Source organism: Schistocerca americana, chromosome X (genome assembly GCF_021461395.2).
Source record: "Schistocerca americana isolate TAMUIC-IGC-003095 chromosome X, iqSchAmer2.1, whole genome shotgun sequence".
NCBI lineage: Eukaryota > Metazoa > Arthropoda > Insecta > Orthoptera > Acrididae > Schistocerca > Schistocerca americana.
Genome location: NC_060130.1, coordinates 184,661,371 through 184,679,695, shown reverse-complemented (window position 1 = coordinate 184,679,695; position 18,325 = coordinate 184,661,371). Strand labels below are relative to the sequence as shown.

Here is an 18,325-nt window from a genome sequence, read left to right as displayed (position 1 = left end):
GTGCCTGCAGCACTTATAGTGCAGATTAAGCATCAACCATGCTGCCATCACATGGTTTGGTGCCCGAAATAGTGTGTAAGTAACCGACAAAAGTTCATCAAAGGAGAGTTTCATGGGCTCAGTGGAAGGCTTCAACTTTTGCACTTCTTCTTACAACCCTGCACTGCTGGACAATAACAAGGCAGCTTTGTTGACCGTATCAATGATATGCCTTACCAGGCAGTGCAGGATGAACTGTTGTAGGTAATTTTCCCACCTTTCTGTAGACTCATCGAAACCTGCAAACATCAGGGGCAGGGAAGAAAATAGCACAACAAGCATTTGGCTCGCCACCTGCATGGTATGGGTACAAAGCAATTATGTATCCTGGGTTAACAGAACCTTCATCTGTTGCTGCTGCAGCTACTGCTGCTCATTCTGTAGACGCAAGTTTTCCTGTCAGCATTGCAGAAATGCCAGAATTGCTGGTCCATAACTAATACTATAACAGAAAAAAAATTACAACTGTCACATGCATAAGAACATCCTTTGTCACTACAACACCTCTAAATAACACTGTTGGTACAAGACCCTGGGTGGGCCAGCAGTGGCTTGACAACAAGCCAGAGACAGAACCTGGCAAGAGGGAATGGAAACTCGCTGTATGGGTCAATGTAGCGGGAAGCAGAATGTCCGAAACTGCGTAGGGTACTGAAATACCTTTATTCATCATCGTAATTCAGATGAATCTTCTCAAAATAGTCTCCTTTGGATGTGACACACTTGTCCCAGTGTTTCTGCCTGTCTGCAAAGACATGATAGAAATAATTTTTTCAAAGCTCCATCAGAATCACCGACACAGCCTTCACTGCTGCTTCTGATGGTAGAAAATGCCTCACAGATCAGTTTCTTCAGGTTAGGGAACAGAAAAGTCACAGGCATCTAAATCAAGATTGTGGGGATCTTAAGGGATGTATTTTACACTGATTTTTGCGCAATATTCACTAACAACATTTGCAATATGCAGCTGTGCATTATCATGATGCAGTGTCCAGCCCAATTTACAGATATATATGGTATTTTGTGCCTGATAAGGAATTACAAGGTTTTCAGAGCAGCCCTGTATTATTGGTCAGTTGTTGATGTGTGCATCAGTACAACATGCTGATAAACCATTATGTGAATATAAAAACAATGATATGGCCGTAACTTTCCTAACAGAAACAACTACTTCAGTTTTTTTGGGAATTGGTGATTGAGGTTACCACGGAGCTTTGTTGATACTTGCCTGTATCAAAATTATGTAGAAAAGTTTCATCAGCAGTATCATGAAATGTATTTGCAAACTGTGAACACAGTCTGACAACAACTATACGGTTTACTAGAAACAAATTTGTGTGGACCAGAACTCGAATCTGGATTTCTCACTTGTCATGAGTCTAACCATTTCTGCTATTCAAGCACACCTCCAGGAAATTTCCATATGTCCCAGTGTCTGCTTCCTATAATGCTCACACAATTAGGTGATTCCAATACGGTGAGAGACTTATTTTATTTTTCAGGCCAGGTTGCTTTGGCTGTGGCATGAAGTACATCAGTGCAGTGGCTGTATAGTTGAGTGCAATGTTCCTTCAGACAGACATACATACATACATGCATGTCTGAAGGAACAGACTCTTTGTGATGATGGGTAGTTGTATTAAGTTGAGAAAAATATTCACAAATTGCAAGTATGACACCACAACAGCTTTACAATTTACTAGAAACATGAAAATTTTTGCCAGACTGGGACTCAAACCCAGGTTTCCTGATTGTTGCAAGCGGTCACCCTAACCACTTCGGCTATCCGAGCACATCTCGATGCATGAATATATGTCTGAAGGAACATGGCATTGAACTATACAGACACTGTCAAATACAAATACTTCACAAATGTATCATCAGCAGTACAGACGATCTTGCAAAGTTTTTTTTAGCATGTCTTCTGAAAACTGTCTTGAGCAGCTAGTTTTTCACCCCATACACATTGGAAATATTGTAGACATTATAGCTAGACTGTGAGATCAAAGGTATACAGACACCCCCAAAAACATAAGTTTTTCATATTAGGTGCATTTTAGTGCCACCTACTGCTAGGTACTCCATATCAGCAACCTCAGTAGTCACTAGACATCATGAGAAAGCAGAATGGGGCACTCTGCAGAACTCATGGACTTCGAACGTGGTCAGGTGATTGGGTGTCACTTGTGTCATACATCTGTATGCAGGATTTCCACATTCCTAAACATTCCTAGGTCCACTCTTTCTGATATGATAGTGAAGTGGAAATGTGAAGGGACATGTACAGCACAAAAGCATGCCGGACGACCTCGTCTGTTAACTGACAGAGACCGCCGACTGTAAAAGAGGGTCGTAATGTGTAATAGGCAGACATCTATCCAGACCATCACACAATAATTGCAAACTGCATCAGGATCCACTGCAAGTACTATGACAGTTAGGCGGGAGGTGAGAAAACTTGGATTTCATGGTTGAGCGGCTGCTCTTGAGGTACACAACACGCTGGTAAATGCCAAACGACACCTCGCTTGGTGTAAGGAGCATAAACATTGGATGATTCAGCAATGGAAAAACGTTGCGTGGAGTGACGAATCATGGTACACGATACGGCGATCCTATGGCAGGATGTGGGTATGGCGAATGCCCGGTGAGCATAATCTGCCGGTGTGTGTAGTGCCAACAGTAAAATTTGGAGGAGGTGGTGGTGTTATTGTGTGGTCCTGTTCCTCGTGGAGGGGGCTTACACCCCTTGTTGTTTTGCATGGCACTGTTCCAGCACAAGCCTACATTGATGATTTAAGCACCTTCTTGCTTCCCACTGTTGAAGAGCAATTTGGGGATGGCGATAGCATCTTTTAACATGATCGAGCACCTGTTCATTATGCACAGCCTGTTGTGGAACGGTTAAACAACAACAACATCATCCCTGTAATGGACTGCCCTGCACAGAGTCCTTACCTGAATCCTATAGAACACCTTTTGGATTTTTTGGAACACTGACTTTGTGCCAGGCCTCACCGACCAACATAGATACCTCTCCTCAGTGCAGCACTTCGTGAAGAATGAAACCTTCCAGCACCTGATTGAACGTATGCCTGCGAGAGTGGAAGCTGTCATCAAGGCTAACAGTATGCCAACACCATCTTGAATTCCAGCATTACCAATGGAGGACGCCACAAACTTGTCGGTCATTTTCAGCCAGGTGTCCAGATACTTTTGATCACATAGTGTATATGCAGGCCTGACCTAATGGATGGCTTCAGTATAGGGACACTGATTAGTGACTATGATGTTGTCATAGCATCTTTGGTTACTAAAGTTAATAAATCAGTCAAGAAGGCTAGGAGAATATTCGTGCTGGAAAGAGCAGAGAGACAGTTGTTAGCATTCCACTTACAAGGGGAGACCGCCAATTGTGAAATTCAGATTCAATTCATACTGCGCATAATAAAAGCTCATGGCCAGAGGTGTAATGTGGCAAAGCACCAAGATGCACGTCTCAGCCGTTGGCGAGAAAATCGACAGTTAAAAGAAACCGTTGCGGTGAAATACTCTCTAAGATTTATTATTTCCTACAGTGTTGTGGCATAGCGGTAAGCGCTTGGGTTCGTAATCCGAAGGTAGCCGAATCGAATCTCGCACCATGCAACCTTTTTGTTTTTTAGTATTTGTTTTTTGTAATTCAAATGTGTGTGTGTGTGTGTGTGTGTGTGTGTGTGTGTGTGTGTGTCTATATATATATATATATATATATATATATATATATATATATATATATATAAATTCCTGGCAATCAGTTGCAACAATTATGCATATAATAAGTTGTTGAAAGTCGTTTGTCGTGGAAGAAAAACTGGCGACTTCGAACATCATTATGTTTTCCGCAAACAAAGTTGTATTTCACAAGTTTTATTAATTGTCTTCATAATGTTAACCACATATAGTTAACGGAAGACGTAGAAACGATATTCCGAAACGAATACGTATAGTGTAAGTCAAACGTTCGAATTAGAATAGAAACCCCACGAACACAAATTTGCTGTGGCAGGTATGAAATATAAACTCCGTTACTCGCTCATTACACTTGAAGGACAAATGTTGAATGGGCCGAAACGAGCAGCCGCATAACAGCATAGTTGCCTGCTAACTTCGAAAGAAGGTAGATGCGGTCCCTAGCGCAACTTATAACATCGTCGAAAATCAGTGCGGACGTGAGAACTTTGGTACACCCTGTTAAACGGAAAAATGGAGGCCGTACAATTGGAGAGCGATCCGCCTTCACCAACATGCATAAGCAATTCGTTGAATTACAAAAAACTAATAATAAAAAAATGTTGCATGGCACGAGATTCAATCCGGCGACCTTCAGATTACGAACCCGAGCAGCTTACCGCTGCGCCACGACGCTGTAGAAAATTGTTAATCGTAGAGAGTATTTCACTGCAAAGGTTTCTTTTAACTGTCGATTTTCTCGACAACGGCTGAGAAGTGCATCTTGGTGCTTTGCCACATTACACCTCTGGCCATGAGCTTTTATTATGCGCAGTATGAATCGAATCTGAATTTCACAATTGGCGGCCTCCCCTTGTTAGACACTGAATTGACATCATTTACCTCCAGTCCAATGGACATAGAGGAATTATGGGCAACATTTAAACACATTGTAAATCATACTCTAGAGAAGTATGGGCCAAGGAAGTGGATTAAGGGCAGAAAAGACCTACCGTGGCTTAACAATGAAATTAAAAAAATGCTAAGGAAGCAAAAGGCTGTTGCATTCTCGGTTCAAAAGAGAATTTGCAAATGACCACAGGAAAATGTTAGTAGAAATTAGTGGCTCTGTAAAAAGATAGATGTGTGAAACTTAAAACTCCCACCACCATACACGTTAGCAAAAGATCTTGCCAAGAACCCGAGAAAATTTTGGTCCCACTTATTATCACTAAGTGGGTCTAAGTCTTCTATCCAGTCACTCTTTGATCAGTCTGGTATTGCAGTGGAAGAAAGTAAAGCTGGAGTTTTAAAATTCACGTTTAAGAAATCATGCGGGAGAATCATACGAACTTTTTGTTGTTTGACCATCGCACAGATTCCCCTGTGGAGGACGTAGTAATAAGCATCCCTGGTGTAGATAAACAACTGAAAGAGTTGAAAGCAAAAAAGTCCCTATGGAATTCCAGTTTGGTTTTAGAAATAGTAGTCTGCAGCATTGGCCCCTTATTATCCCACATTTATCATGAATATCTCTCCCAGTGCAAAGTCACAAGCAACTGGAGAAAACTGCAGTCGACTCATATTGAACAAGGGTGAAACAACAGACTCGCAAAATTACAGACCAGTGTCCATGACATCGGTTTGTTGCAGGGTTCTTGGACATATTCTCAGTTTGAATATAATTTCCTTGAGAGGGAAAAGGTTATGTCCACAGACCACCATGGTTTTGGAAAGCATCACTTGTACGACACTCGGCTTGCCCTTCTCTCGCATGATATCCTGAAAACTGTGGATGAAAAGCAACAGATGGATTCCATATTCCTAGCTTTCTGTATATCATTTGGTGTGGTGCCACACTTCTGACTGTTGACGAAAGTACAAGCATATGGAATAGGTTCTCAGATATGTGGGTGGCTCGAAGACTTCTTAAGTAACAGAACCCAGACTGTTGTTCTTGATGGCAAGTATTCATTAGAGACAAAAGATGTCGTCAGGAATGTGCCAGGAAAGTGTGATTGGACTATTGTTATTTTCTATATGCATCAATGATCTGGCAGCAAGGTAAGTAGCAGTCTGCAGCTGGTTGCTGATGATGCTGTGGTGTATGAGAAGGTGTCATTGTTGGGTGACTGTAGGAGAGTACAAGAGGACTTGGACAAAATTTCTAGCTGGTGTGATGAATGGCAGTTAGCTCAAAGTGTAGAAAAATGTAAGTTTGCAGATGAGTCAGAAAAACAAACCTGTAATGTTTTAACTACGGCGTTAGTAATGTGGTGCTTGTCACAGTCACATCAATTAAAAACCTAGGCGTAACATTGCAAAGCAATATGAAATGGAATGAGCATGTAAGGATTGAAGTGAGGAAGGCAAGTGGTAGACTTCTGTTTATCGGGAGAATTTTCGGAAAGTGTGATTCGTCTTTCAACTAGTGTAACCCTTTGTTGGGTACTGTTACTACACCAGGTCAGATTAAAGAAAGACATTGAAGAAAATCAGAGACAGAGTTGGGAACAACACAGAAGTATTACAGAGATGCTTCAGGCACTGAAGTGGGAATCACTGGAGGGAAGGCGACATTATTTTCGAGGAGCACTATTCAGAAAATTTAGAGAAGCAGCACTTGAGGCTGACTGCAGAACTATTCTACTGCCACCAACAAGTGTTTCATGTAAGGACCACAAAGGTAAGATTTGAAATATTAGGGCTCATACACAGGCATAGAGATAGTTGTTTTTCCCTTGCTTAGGAAAGGAAATGGCTAGTAGAAGTACAGGGTACCCTCCGCCACATGCTATGCGGTAGTTTGCAGAATATGTATGGGGTTGAAACTTCCTGGCAGATTAAAACTGTGTGTCTGACTGAGACTCGAACTCGGTACCTTTGCCTTTTGCGGGCAGTTGCTCTACCATTTGAGCTGCCCAAGCACAACTCGCGCCCCATCCTCACAGCTTCACTTCTGCCAATCTCTCGTAGGAGGTGAGAGACTGTATGTGGCTTAGGCACTTGTGGTTTTTCCTCATACAAACGTCCATTTTTATTTATTTATTTATTTATGTATTAAGTTCTGTGGAACTGTAGGAGCTAAAGCTACTTGGTCATGAAATGAGTCATTACATAGTTTACAGATGCTGATTAGAAAATTTATAAACAAAGAAGTAAAAAATTAATAAAATATGAAGAAACAGGACATGCAAATAAATAACACATCACCAAGAAAAGTTACAAACTACTGCAAGGAACTCCTTAACAAAACAAGAGGATTTTGTCACAAGGAAACCTTTCAACTCAGATTTGAATATTTCGTGTTTATCATTCAATTTGTTTTCAGTTCTGTTGGACACCGGTTGAAAAATGAAACCTGCTGAATTGTGCACACTTTTCGGTATGGTGCTTAAGAAAGTGTTATGATGTGCTCACTAAATGAATGTTGCAGTTTCTTCTAAATGAGTTAATATTGTCAACAAGAAATCCTATGGAGGATTATATATGTTAGAATTGTGAGACACCTGTACAAAGGCCTAGGTGAAGTTCACAGACAGACATTGCAGATCAAGCTGACTACCCATTTCTGGGCTGAAAATATTCTCAGTGAATGTACGGAGTTGCCCTTAAATATAATACTGTACAAGATAATAATGTGATGGTAAGCACTGTAGCCTTCCGTCTCCTCCAGTCCTAAAAATTGAAAGTGGTTGACTTCACTTTCAGACAAAAAAGTTTCACTATTATGAGAGTACCATGTGAGAAACACCATACATTGCTTTTTGTTACATGTAAGTTGTAATCTGTTCTCTGAAAACCACATGCTGATATTACTGATTACACTATTAGCTACGTCATTATTTAAATTATGTTCCATGTCTTTCACAATGATACTTTTGTCATCCACAAAGAGAAATTTTTTGTGCTATTTGTAGTGGTTTTTTCTTGGCAGTGCCTTGTAATTCACTGTTCAGTTACCATGCTATTCATTGTCCAGCATCACAGCTCAACAAATATGCAAGAAAAATATGTATTCAGTGTGTGATTAAATCAATAAAAACACAACACATACTAGTATAATTAATTTTGATCATGCAGATGGATTCTATCCTTTGCAACACTGATATCAAAATGAGTCGTTATTTTAAAAAATTAAAATTTTTTGTGTTACTTAAATCTGCTGTTAATTGCTGTAATTTTCTTTGCTTCTTGTATCCTTTTGACTACATATAGGTAAATTTTCAAAGTAAATTAGGATAAGAAATTGTTCATACAAAGATCTTTGTGCGAGCTGGCATTCAAGTGAGGTAACCACCATAATATTTTGAAGGAAGATATCCGTTTGACCTATGGCAGTGCCATCTAGCGGGCCAACCATAGTGCCATCTGGTTTCCCCCCTTCAAGCTTGACAAGTTTTGTTCTTTGTAGTTTTTTCGTTTAATGCTTATTTCGTGAGATACTTGGCCCGGTCATGATTAATGGACCATCGTGTGTGTGTGTGTGTGTGTGTGTGTGTGTGTGTGTGTGTGTGTCTGAAAACAGCCACTAGCAGCAGCTGCAGATGCCTCTGAACGGGGCCTAGGGGCCATCCTGACACGTAGACATGGATGACTTCAAACATTTGATCGCATTTGCATTGAAGATGCTCATAGCTGCTCAGAAGAGGTATTCACAAATTGAAAAAGTGGCCCTTGTGGTGATCTTTACACTGAAGGAGTTCATGTATTCATAGAGAGAATGAAGTTTCATGTCACTACGGATCATAAGCTACTGATCACCCTCTTCAGTCCTGCAGCACAGCTACCCGAGAGGATTGCCCACAGACTCCAGCACTGGACAGTCTTTCTCACCAGGTACAATTACAAAATTCACTTCCGGAGTACCGCTCAACACGCCATTGCAAACACCCTGTTCTGTCTCCCAGTGGGCCCCATCGTGGAGTTCGACCGAGACGAGATCTTGTGCTTCCAGTTTGACGAAGAGGCTCAACAGGCAGTGGATATTTTTCCTGTCATGAGGCCCCATGTGGCTGCAGCCATGGCCAAGTACAGGTACAGCAAGACGTACAAAAGGGCTGGTCAGACTGAATTCTCAGATGGGACTCCAGCCTGGCTTACCCTAGTGGACAGAGTTATCCTATCAATCACAGATCAACAGGCTGTGCCATTAGCCCTGGCAGAACCTCTGTGCCTGACTATCTTAAGGCTCTGGCACCAAGGTCATTAGGGTGTCTCGGAAACTAAACTGCTCACCCAGTGCCATGTGTACTGGCTAGGCATAGACTGGCAGGTCAAACATCTTGTCCACAACTGTCATCAGTGTGAACATCAACAAACAGATCACCATCTAATGTTCTGAGCCTGGGTGAAGCCCTCACACTTGTGGGAGTGCATTTGTTTCGGCTTAGTGAGTCTCTTCCTGGATGCTACGTGGCTGATTGTCCTCAATGTGTACTGCAGGTGAAAAAATATGTTGCAGACACTCCTATGAATGACGTAACACCTTTTAAGTTTCTACTGCTTGACACTAACCAGGGAGAAGAGTCCGGCAGAACTCCTCTGTGGCCATCAGCCCTGCACGCATCTCCATCTCATACTACCAACACCGTATGTTTTTAGGGAACATTTACATGTTAATTCATGTTAAAAATATGATGGGTGTTCCTCTGTTAACCACACTTGTTTCATGAGAATAATTTACAGTTATTGTACTGTGTAACGCACAAACTACAGAGTATTTGAAGTATCGTACTAGATTTTTTTTTTTAACAAGGAGTACCACAAGTGATAGGGAAGCTTGCTTTCATTTTTACCTCAGATTAACATAAGCAATTAAAGTGTATGGAAGTGAACTGATGTTGGAAAACTGTGTTTATTGTGATAAGAGACCATTGTTGTTTTCTTCTTGTTTAATGGTAACAGGGTAGCAGCATAAGTTAAAATAATCCTTACCTGTTGATGTAATAATGCTGATCCATAAGTCTTCCTTTTCTGTTGGTTCATTTAGATATGTTGATAATGAAGAACAACTTATCTGTGCATTTTCAACTTTTCTTTTTCACACCATGTTGGTATATTATATTCATATTAGTTAATTATATGTAATTAAAATGAGCTCTAATAAAATTCAGTTATGGGAAATTTCTTCATAATCTACCTGTGTAAAGTGTAAACCACTTGATCAGTTACTAAATGGTACTCAATGTGGAAGTAAGTAAATGATTTTTGATAATGCAGGGAGTACAGCAGCAGTGGTCAGCAAAAGGGAAATATGGTGAAAACGCAGCTCACCATCGGGCAGTACATGGGACAGAGCTAGAAACAAATGAAATTACTTCCATGCTGTAGATTTTTAATTCAAAACTTTATTTACCAAGACCGCAGTATAGAAAACTGTGATTACTAGTTTCAGCCACTTAAATGGTCATCTTCAGAACAGGATACAAACATGCAGTGGCCTACATCAAGAGAATAGATACCATAACAGCCTGCACCCCTCTATCAGTAAGTCAAGAGAATAGATACAACAATCATTTAAGTGTTGGAAGTCATTAAGGAAACACTGAAATGACAGTGTCATACCTGTTCTCTTGATGTAGACATCGTGTGTGATATCTTGATATGAAGATGACCAGTTAGGCGGTTGAAGATAGTAGATTGTGGTCTTGGTTAATAAAGATTTCAATAAAAAAATCTACAGCATTCAAGTTTACAGATGCCATGCCAACTATGTTAGGTAATTACAAGAAATTACTTCTGTGTAACATCCTCCAAACCAACTGCAATGTAAGCAGCCGGAGGCATTATGTTCATCAAGAGAATTACTTGTGTAATATTTTAAATTCATTCGTGTGGCTCTCTTCGCACTTTTCTACACAAAAACTTTCTTGTGTTAATAGTTTTAAAAATAGTAGCTTAGTGATAGTACTTGGCACTTCCTCTTCTAAGAAGAATTGGTGCACTGGCAGAAGTCAAGCACACTTCATATGCTTGTCAGCAGTTAGTGGGGTTTTCGGCAGTCTGAATATACAAAATCCACTTAGCTTGCGTTCAAAGTAGTTCTACTTACAGCTATTGACCACCCTCATGTTTTGTAAATTTGTGAAAATACATCGATCAGTGTCGTATTTAGTAAAGTATTATTTACATTAGTAAAGTATTTAAATTTAACCACCTGTTTCTTAACTGTCTAGAATGAAGCTTGGTCACAGTATTTGAGCTGAGCCATTTCATTCAAACACACACAAACCATTAGCCTACTTCAGAAAGTAGATCAAGTTGATATTTAACTTGAATTATTGCACATGTACCAACATACCAAAAACAAAATGTCATTGGTATAAATGCCATTTCTATTCTGTACAAAGAGGTTTTCACTATGACTTGAACAAACTCGTTTCTGTTAACATAAAATATGAGAGATTAATTTTGTCTGTGTTAAAATTTGTGTTCATTATTGATGGAGTGTTTACCATCTTATATTGTGTAATTGTTGCTTTTAAATTAGTGAAAAGCATAGTTTAAACAGCTGGGAGAAATAAGGACCTGTTTATGCTTGTGCAGGTCCTGCAGCACAGACGTACTGTGGGGCCCATATTCTGTCATTTGTACTCACATTTTTTATACTTTTTATATAATGAATTTAAGCACTAACAGATGCTGTTTACTTGGATTCTTTAACCATTATCAGTGAAATATAAGGGACATTATTCAAGACAATAAAATGGTCCATCGTGTTTGACTCTTATAAACTTCATTCACATATCAGTGCAAACCACTCTTGGCACATAACTTCCATGTGTACATCTTACATATGTAGTAATCTATCTACTATAAATATTAATGGATAACTATCACTCATTTGACATATAAGTTGTATATCTCCTGTTGGAGGGTAACACTCTTTAACTCTTGTATGAACTGAGGGAGTGTGGTTTTTTTTTTAAATGAAAAAGCATACTTTTCTTAATGGCATTCAAATGGTCTCGAAATGATGAGTACAGTGATAAATATTTGTCAATTTTGATATTGAAATGTTTCCTTTATTTGAGAAATTTGCTTAAAGTGAAAAGCAAGTTGATCAGACTTAACAACTGCAGTGTAAATGTCACCAGGTGTGTGTCTTGTGTGAAGCACCACCACAGTATTGAGCCTGTCGACTGTTTACTCATTCCCACAAAAGCTGTTCACTTAAATATATGTGCAGACATTTGAAATACTTTTCCTAATACCTTTTTGATGTGCTGTAAATTAGCATATAATACCATTTACAACAACAAAAGCTTACTCTGCGTCTGGTTTGAGAAGTAAGGCAGAGAGGAAATATGTTGTACCTTAGCCGTGTCTTCTCGATGCGTGTAATGACAGAGCCTGGCACGAGAACATACTTGGCAGAGTTAACAGTGCAGTTGTCTATTTAGACAGCCTAGCATTTCAACGTCAGCACTTTTCACTTTTGCAGTAAATTTAAATGCCAGCATTAACAAGTTTTACATCACTGTACTTACCTTTTCAGGAGCTTTCACATGCCATTTAAAAATTATATCATTGAGTTATTGTGTTTTTTACCATCTTGAATTTATTGGTTGGTACACGTCTTATGAAGATTAACAGTTAAACAGGATTATGTGCTCCTCTGCCTATAATAATTCCTCAAAAAATTAATTTTGATATATTGAACTGCTCACAAAATAAAAAGGGTACACATTTTAGATGAGTGACCCTGTACAAAAATATGAAAAGTTTAAAATCTTAATGCTCCCCTTCTTTGGATAAAGTTTTGTGGGTGCCCATGCCTAGAATAGCGTGGCACAAGCTCATAATAATGCACAGCAAACCGTAGTGGAACCATAGACATAGATAAAAACCTTATTCCAAAGTTTTAAAATGTAAAATGTGGGTTGAATAAAATAGAACTATGTCAATTATATTCTTCAAAAGTTTGATAATACGCTCTAATTCCTAAAATTTTTTATTAATTTCTACCGAAAGCTTTTAACTATAAATTTTCCCCCCCCAAAAAAAAGGGCGGGGGCAATGTGGCTGTGGGAGCCCTAGACAGTGCAGTACCTGTAGCAAGTGCTACATGGATGTCACTGGTAATGATTGTACAGGGTGAAGAAAAAATAGTGCACTTGGTGGTCAGCATGCAATTTCTCATCCCAGTTCCAGAAACACACACACACACACACACACACACACACACACACACACACACACGACATAACATGACATTCTTACAGATATAAATGACCACTTTGTTTCAACCATGACAAAAATAAAGGCAATAGAAAATAACAGTGAATACAGTAATATCGTCTGTATCCAAAGAGGTACAAAAAACACAATAGGTAGGCTACACTAGATTGCACAGTATGCCATGTACAATAATTCCATTCCCTATGTTTGACGTCCAGGTATATCTCTTCAGAGCCAATATGTACAGGGTGTTTCAAAAATGACCGGTATATTTGAAACGGCAATAAAAACTAAACGAGCAGCGATAGAAATACGCCGTTTGTTGCAATATGCTTGGGACAACAGTACATTTTCAGGCAGACAAACTTTTGAAATTACAGTAGTTACAATTTTCAACAACAGATGGCGCTGCAAGTGATGTGAAAGATATAGAAGACAACGCAGTCTGTGGGTGCGCCATTCTGTACGTCGTCTTTCTGCTGTAAGCGTGTGCTGTTCACAACGTGCAAGTGTGCTGTAGACAACATGGTTTATTGCTTAGAACAGAGGATTTTTCTGGTGTTGGAATTCCACCGCCTAGAACACAGTGTTGTTGCAACAAGACGAAGTTTTCAACGGAGGTTTAATGTAACCAAAGGACCGAAAAGCGATACAATAAAGGATCTGTTTGAAAAATTTCAACGGACTGGGAACGTGACGGATGAACGTGCTGGAAAGGTAGGGCGACCGCGTACGGCAACCACAGAGGGCAACGCACAGCTAGTGCAGCAGGTGATCCAACAGCGGCCTCGGGTTTCCGTTCGCCGTGTTGCAGCTGCGGTCCAAATGACGCCAACGTCCACGTATGGTCTCATGCGCCAGAGTTTACACCTCTATCCCTACAAAATTCAAACGCGGCAACCCCTCAGCGCCGCTACCATTGCTGCACGAGAGACATTTGCTAACGATATAGTGCACAGGATTGATGACGGCGATATGCATGTGGGCAGCATTTGGTTGACTGACGAAGCTTTTTTTACCTGGACGGCTTCGTCAATAAACAGAACTGGCGCATATGGGGAACCGAAAAGCCCCATGTTCCAGTCCCATCGTCCCTGCATCCTCAAAAAGTACTGGTCTGGGCCGCCATTTCTTCCAAAGGAATCATTGGCCCATTTTTCAGATCTGAAACGATTACTGCATCACGCTATCTGGACATTCTTCGTGAATTTGTGGCGGTACAAACTGCCTTAGACGACACTGCGAACACCTCGTGGTTTATGCAAGATGGTGCCCGGCCACATCGCATGGCCGACGTCTTTAATTTCATGAATGAATATTTCGATGATCATGTGATTGCTTTGGGCTATCCGAAACATACAGGAGGCGGCGTGGATTGGCCTCCCTATTCGCCAGACATGAACCCCTGTGACTTCTTTCTGCGGGGACACTTGAAAGACCAGGTGTACCGCCAGAATCCAGAAACAATTGAACAGCTGAAGCAGTACATCTCATCTGCATGTGAAGCCATTCCGCCAGACACGTTGTCAAAGGTTTCGGGTAATTTCATTCAGAGACTACGCCACATTATTGCTACGCATGGTGGATATGTGGAAAATATCGTACTATAGAGTTTCCCAGACCGCAGCGCCATCTGTTGTTGAAAATTGTAACTACTGTAATTTCGAAAGTTTGTCTGCCTGAAAATGTACTGTTGTCCGAAGCATATTGCAACAAACGGTGTATTTCTATCGCTGCTCGTTTAGTTTTTATTGCCGTTTCAAATATACCGGTCATTTTTGAAACACCCTGTATACATATGAGCCACATTCACTTTAGAGATGATGATCAAAGTGATCACCATGCATTTGTGATCACTTTTCCACTCACGGGCTCATACTTCGCTGAACTGTACGTAACACACCTGCATCCACCGTTCGCTTACGTCAGTGGGTGGAGTACTGTAAGCTTGCTCCTTCATGTGTCCGCACAAATAAACATCTAGTGGATTACGACCTGGGGAACATGGAGGCCATAACATTGGACCTCCACATCCAATCCATTTTCTTGGAAATGCTTCATCTAAAGGGTTATGTAGATTCATTCCCAAGTGTGGTGGTGCACCATCATGTTGAAACCATAGCTGTTACCGAACACAGAGTGGAGGAACGTTTTCTAATGTGTCAGGCAAATTATTGCAAGAAAACACATGATACAGGGATGCATTCAACTTGTCCGGCAATAGATACGGGCTCAAAAGCATTCCTCCCATGATTCCAGCCCACAGGTTTATGCCAAAACATGACTGAAAGCTACATTTACGGATGATGTGTGGGTTGTGTTCCGTCCAATAATTGCTTTTGTGGAGGTGGAAAATACCGTCACAAGTGAAACTAGATTTGTCAATTCATAAAAAATTATTTCTGAAATGTTTGTTATCTTCTGTTTGGTGCAAAAGCCATTCACAAAACTGTGCTTGTCGAATGTGGTCTCTTGGCTGCTGGTGTTGACGTGTAATGATGCAGTTCTTCATCGCGCAATACTTGAACAATCAGTCTTTGAGGTATCTGTAACTGCCTTGCAATACCATGGGTACTTCCCCAAATGACTGTTGTATCGTTTCAAGAATCGTGTCCTCTGTATAGTACGTCTTGTTTTTGGACGACCTCTGTCTGTCACTTGTGGATGAAGATTACTGTTTTCCCAAATGTGTTGCCCCCGGTGATGAAAAACATTCTTATCGGGATGGCACTGAGGGTACCATGCAGTATATGCATGAGCAGGACCAGTTATGTTTGTGCTCTGTGTGATTAGTAGACACATCCAGGCAGTTTAATGGATCTGTCTGTCACGTGATAGGCTATTGTCATGTGACAAAATTATGTTCTGCTTGTAAATGATGAGAACTAGGGAATGGACATCTAAAAAATAAAAAAGGAACCTGATTAGGATTCAGACCATAGCTCCATGGTGGCACTGGGTTTGATGACCCAGAAGTCTACTCAAAGAGCTAAGAAAGCTGATAACATGATGTGGGGTGAGACACGTTCCTATAAATTAGAACGCACTGCATGATGTGGCAGTATTGTGAGCTTCTCACTTTCAGACGTGTGTTTTCAAAATGCACCAGATTTGGTTTTGCTAGGTAAACTTTTTGCACACATTTTCTCTTCTTCAAAACATTCTGGAGAATGTCTTGAGCACTTGATTTAAAGATGGTGCTTCATTGCAATTTGTGAGACAATGTTCACTATTTAACACTGCCTGCTCACAGTTGACTAGTTTAATGTACAACTAATGTTCTCAGTTGTTAATTCAGACTGCCGCTGTAGTTACTGTGCTGATGTTGCCTATATGGCAGGAATAAAATCGGTCTTGGAATTTTTGGACAAGTGTTATATATTTAGTCTTAAACTTAGTCCAATGGACATATATTAGAAAAAATGTTTTTTCTCTCTTTTGTTTAGGTTGGTGAACGTGGTCTGAAGCTGAGCGGTGGAGAAAAGCAGAGGGTTGCAATTGCTCGAACAGTCTTGAAATCACCTCCCATAGTTCTTCTGGATGAGGCAACGAGTGCTTTGGACACTCAGACAGAGAGAAATATACAAGCTGCACTTTCAAGAGTGTGTGCAAGTAGAACCACTCTAATTGTTGCTCATCGACTGTCTACTATAATTCATGCCAATCAGATACTGGTGCTCAAAGATGGAGAAATAATTGAAAGAGGAAGGTAAACATTTATTGATACAGCTGAAACTTAATTGGGAAATCTGGCCTCTTTATACATTCAAACCATTGCATCTGCTTAAAATATTTTTAGAGCCCTTAATATAAATAGTACTTTACTAATAATTATGCTGCTAAGCAAATCTAGTATTGTAAGAAAACTTTCCATTTAAAAATTATGTTTTTGATTCCAGTCATGAAGAATTACTGGCTTTCGATGGAGTATACAAAGACATGTGGGACCAACAACTGAAAAAAGAGAATATAGGGCAGAGCGATTCAATTCCAGTGTTGAATGGAACCTCTTAATGTGGAAAGTAATTTCATCCGTATAATTCTAGATCCAGCAGCAATGGCTGGGACTGAGTAGTTAAAAGTGGTCTATTTTTTGTGGGTTGCAAGAACATGTGACATTGTCAGTTACAGAAAACTTGAAATGGTAGCTAAAAACCACTACAGGGCTGTGATATTTGTGCAGTTACCTAAGTGATAAGGTATTTCTTGTTTTCAGTCAGTAGTTGTAGTTTTGTGAAAAAGACAGTGAAAGGACTCTGGGATGAGCTGTTTAGACTTGCTTTATCAGTGGTGTGTTCCACTTGATGACTGTGACGTGTAGCCAAGAGAAACAGTATGTCATATGTACACACAGCTGCAACCTGAACAAAATATTTGTGTATTATAGCCATAACTCCTCTGTTAACAAAAATACAAGTTCTCAGCATAGTACATTTGTATACGGCTGAGGATATTCCACTTCTGTGATTTGTAAATTACCAGTTTTTATTGGTATAATATGTTGTAAATAATTCATTCAATGGGCTTTAATACATACTGTGTCAAGACTGTTATCCGTCTATATTTTAGCAGTAAGTGAACTTATTGTACAAAGAAATAATAAATATGTAGTCATATATTACTCAATATTTTATGCTCAACTGGACATGAACTACAAAAATACAACACACAGACTTGAGATAACCAGGTACTATTTAAAATTACTTTTATAACCATTGTTTGTCAACCAGTGTGAATTTAATATGTTTTACTGATGGTATAAATCAACAATGACATGTGTATACTGTATTTATAGTATGCCACAAATTCAGTGCATAAATGCTGGAAGAGAAATGAATTAAACTTTACTTTAAAATTCATGGTCATCTCTCTGAGGCCTTCTCTTAATTATTTTGTGTTATAAATATAGTAGGAAAGTTGTGGTAGAATGTAAATAATTTAGGAGTAAAGGAGACCACTCACCAAATAGCACAAACGTTGAGTCATTGACAGGCACACACAAAAAGCTAAAAACTTGCTCACCTCCCGGGGCTCACATCTCTTCTGTGAGTATGGATTTGGCCAACATGGGACCCCAGCTACTTCCCTTTCCATGCTGCAAGTCTGTCCTCCAACTATCCTTGTCCTCCCGCACCCCCATCCCCACCCTCTCTGCTTTTCCATTGGGTGGTCTTCTTCGTACCGATTGTGCTTGGACCTGGTTTGTGACTTTGGAGACTCATTTTCTTCCCTTTCAGCATTCTACAGCCATTGTCCCCTTTTTAGTTTTGACTTGTTACTCCTTTCCTAAATTTTATGGAAGTTCAGGGAAGGTAGCCCAGTGTGGCCTATATATTCACCTCTCGTGACCGAGCGAGGTGGCGCAGTGGTTAGACACTGGACTCGCATTCGG

The 18,325-nt window shown here is 40.0% G+C and overlaps 1 protein-coding gene across 5 annotated transcripts in view; it reads left to right on the top strand.

Moving 5' to 3' along the window:
- The window catches only part of LOC124555728 (ATP-binding cassette sub-family B member 6), a 144,974-nt gene extending 127,420 nt beyond the window's left edge, over window positions 1-17,554 (top strand). For all 5 annotated transcript variants that reach the window (XM_047129748.1, XM_047129745.1, XM_047129747.1 and 2 more), the window contains exons 13-14: window positions 16,380-16,642; window positions 16,833-17,554. In XM_047129748.1, coding sequence (XP_046985704.1) covers window positions 16,380-16,642; window positions 16,833-16,947 — 378 coding nt within the window. In that variant the 3' untranslated portion in view covers window positions 16,948-17,554. The remainder of the gene's footprint in view (window positions 1-16,379; window positions 16,643-16,832) is intronic.
- Window positions 17,555-18,325: the final 771 nt, after the last annotated feature.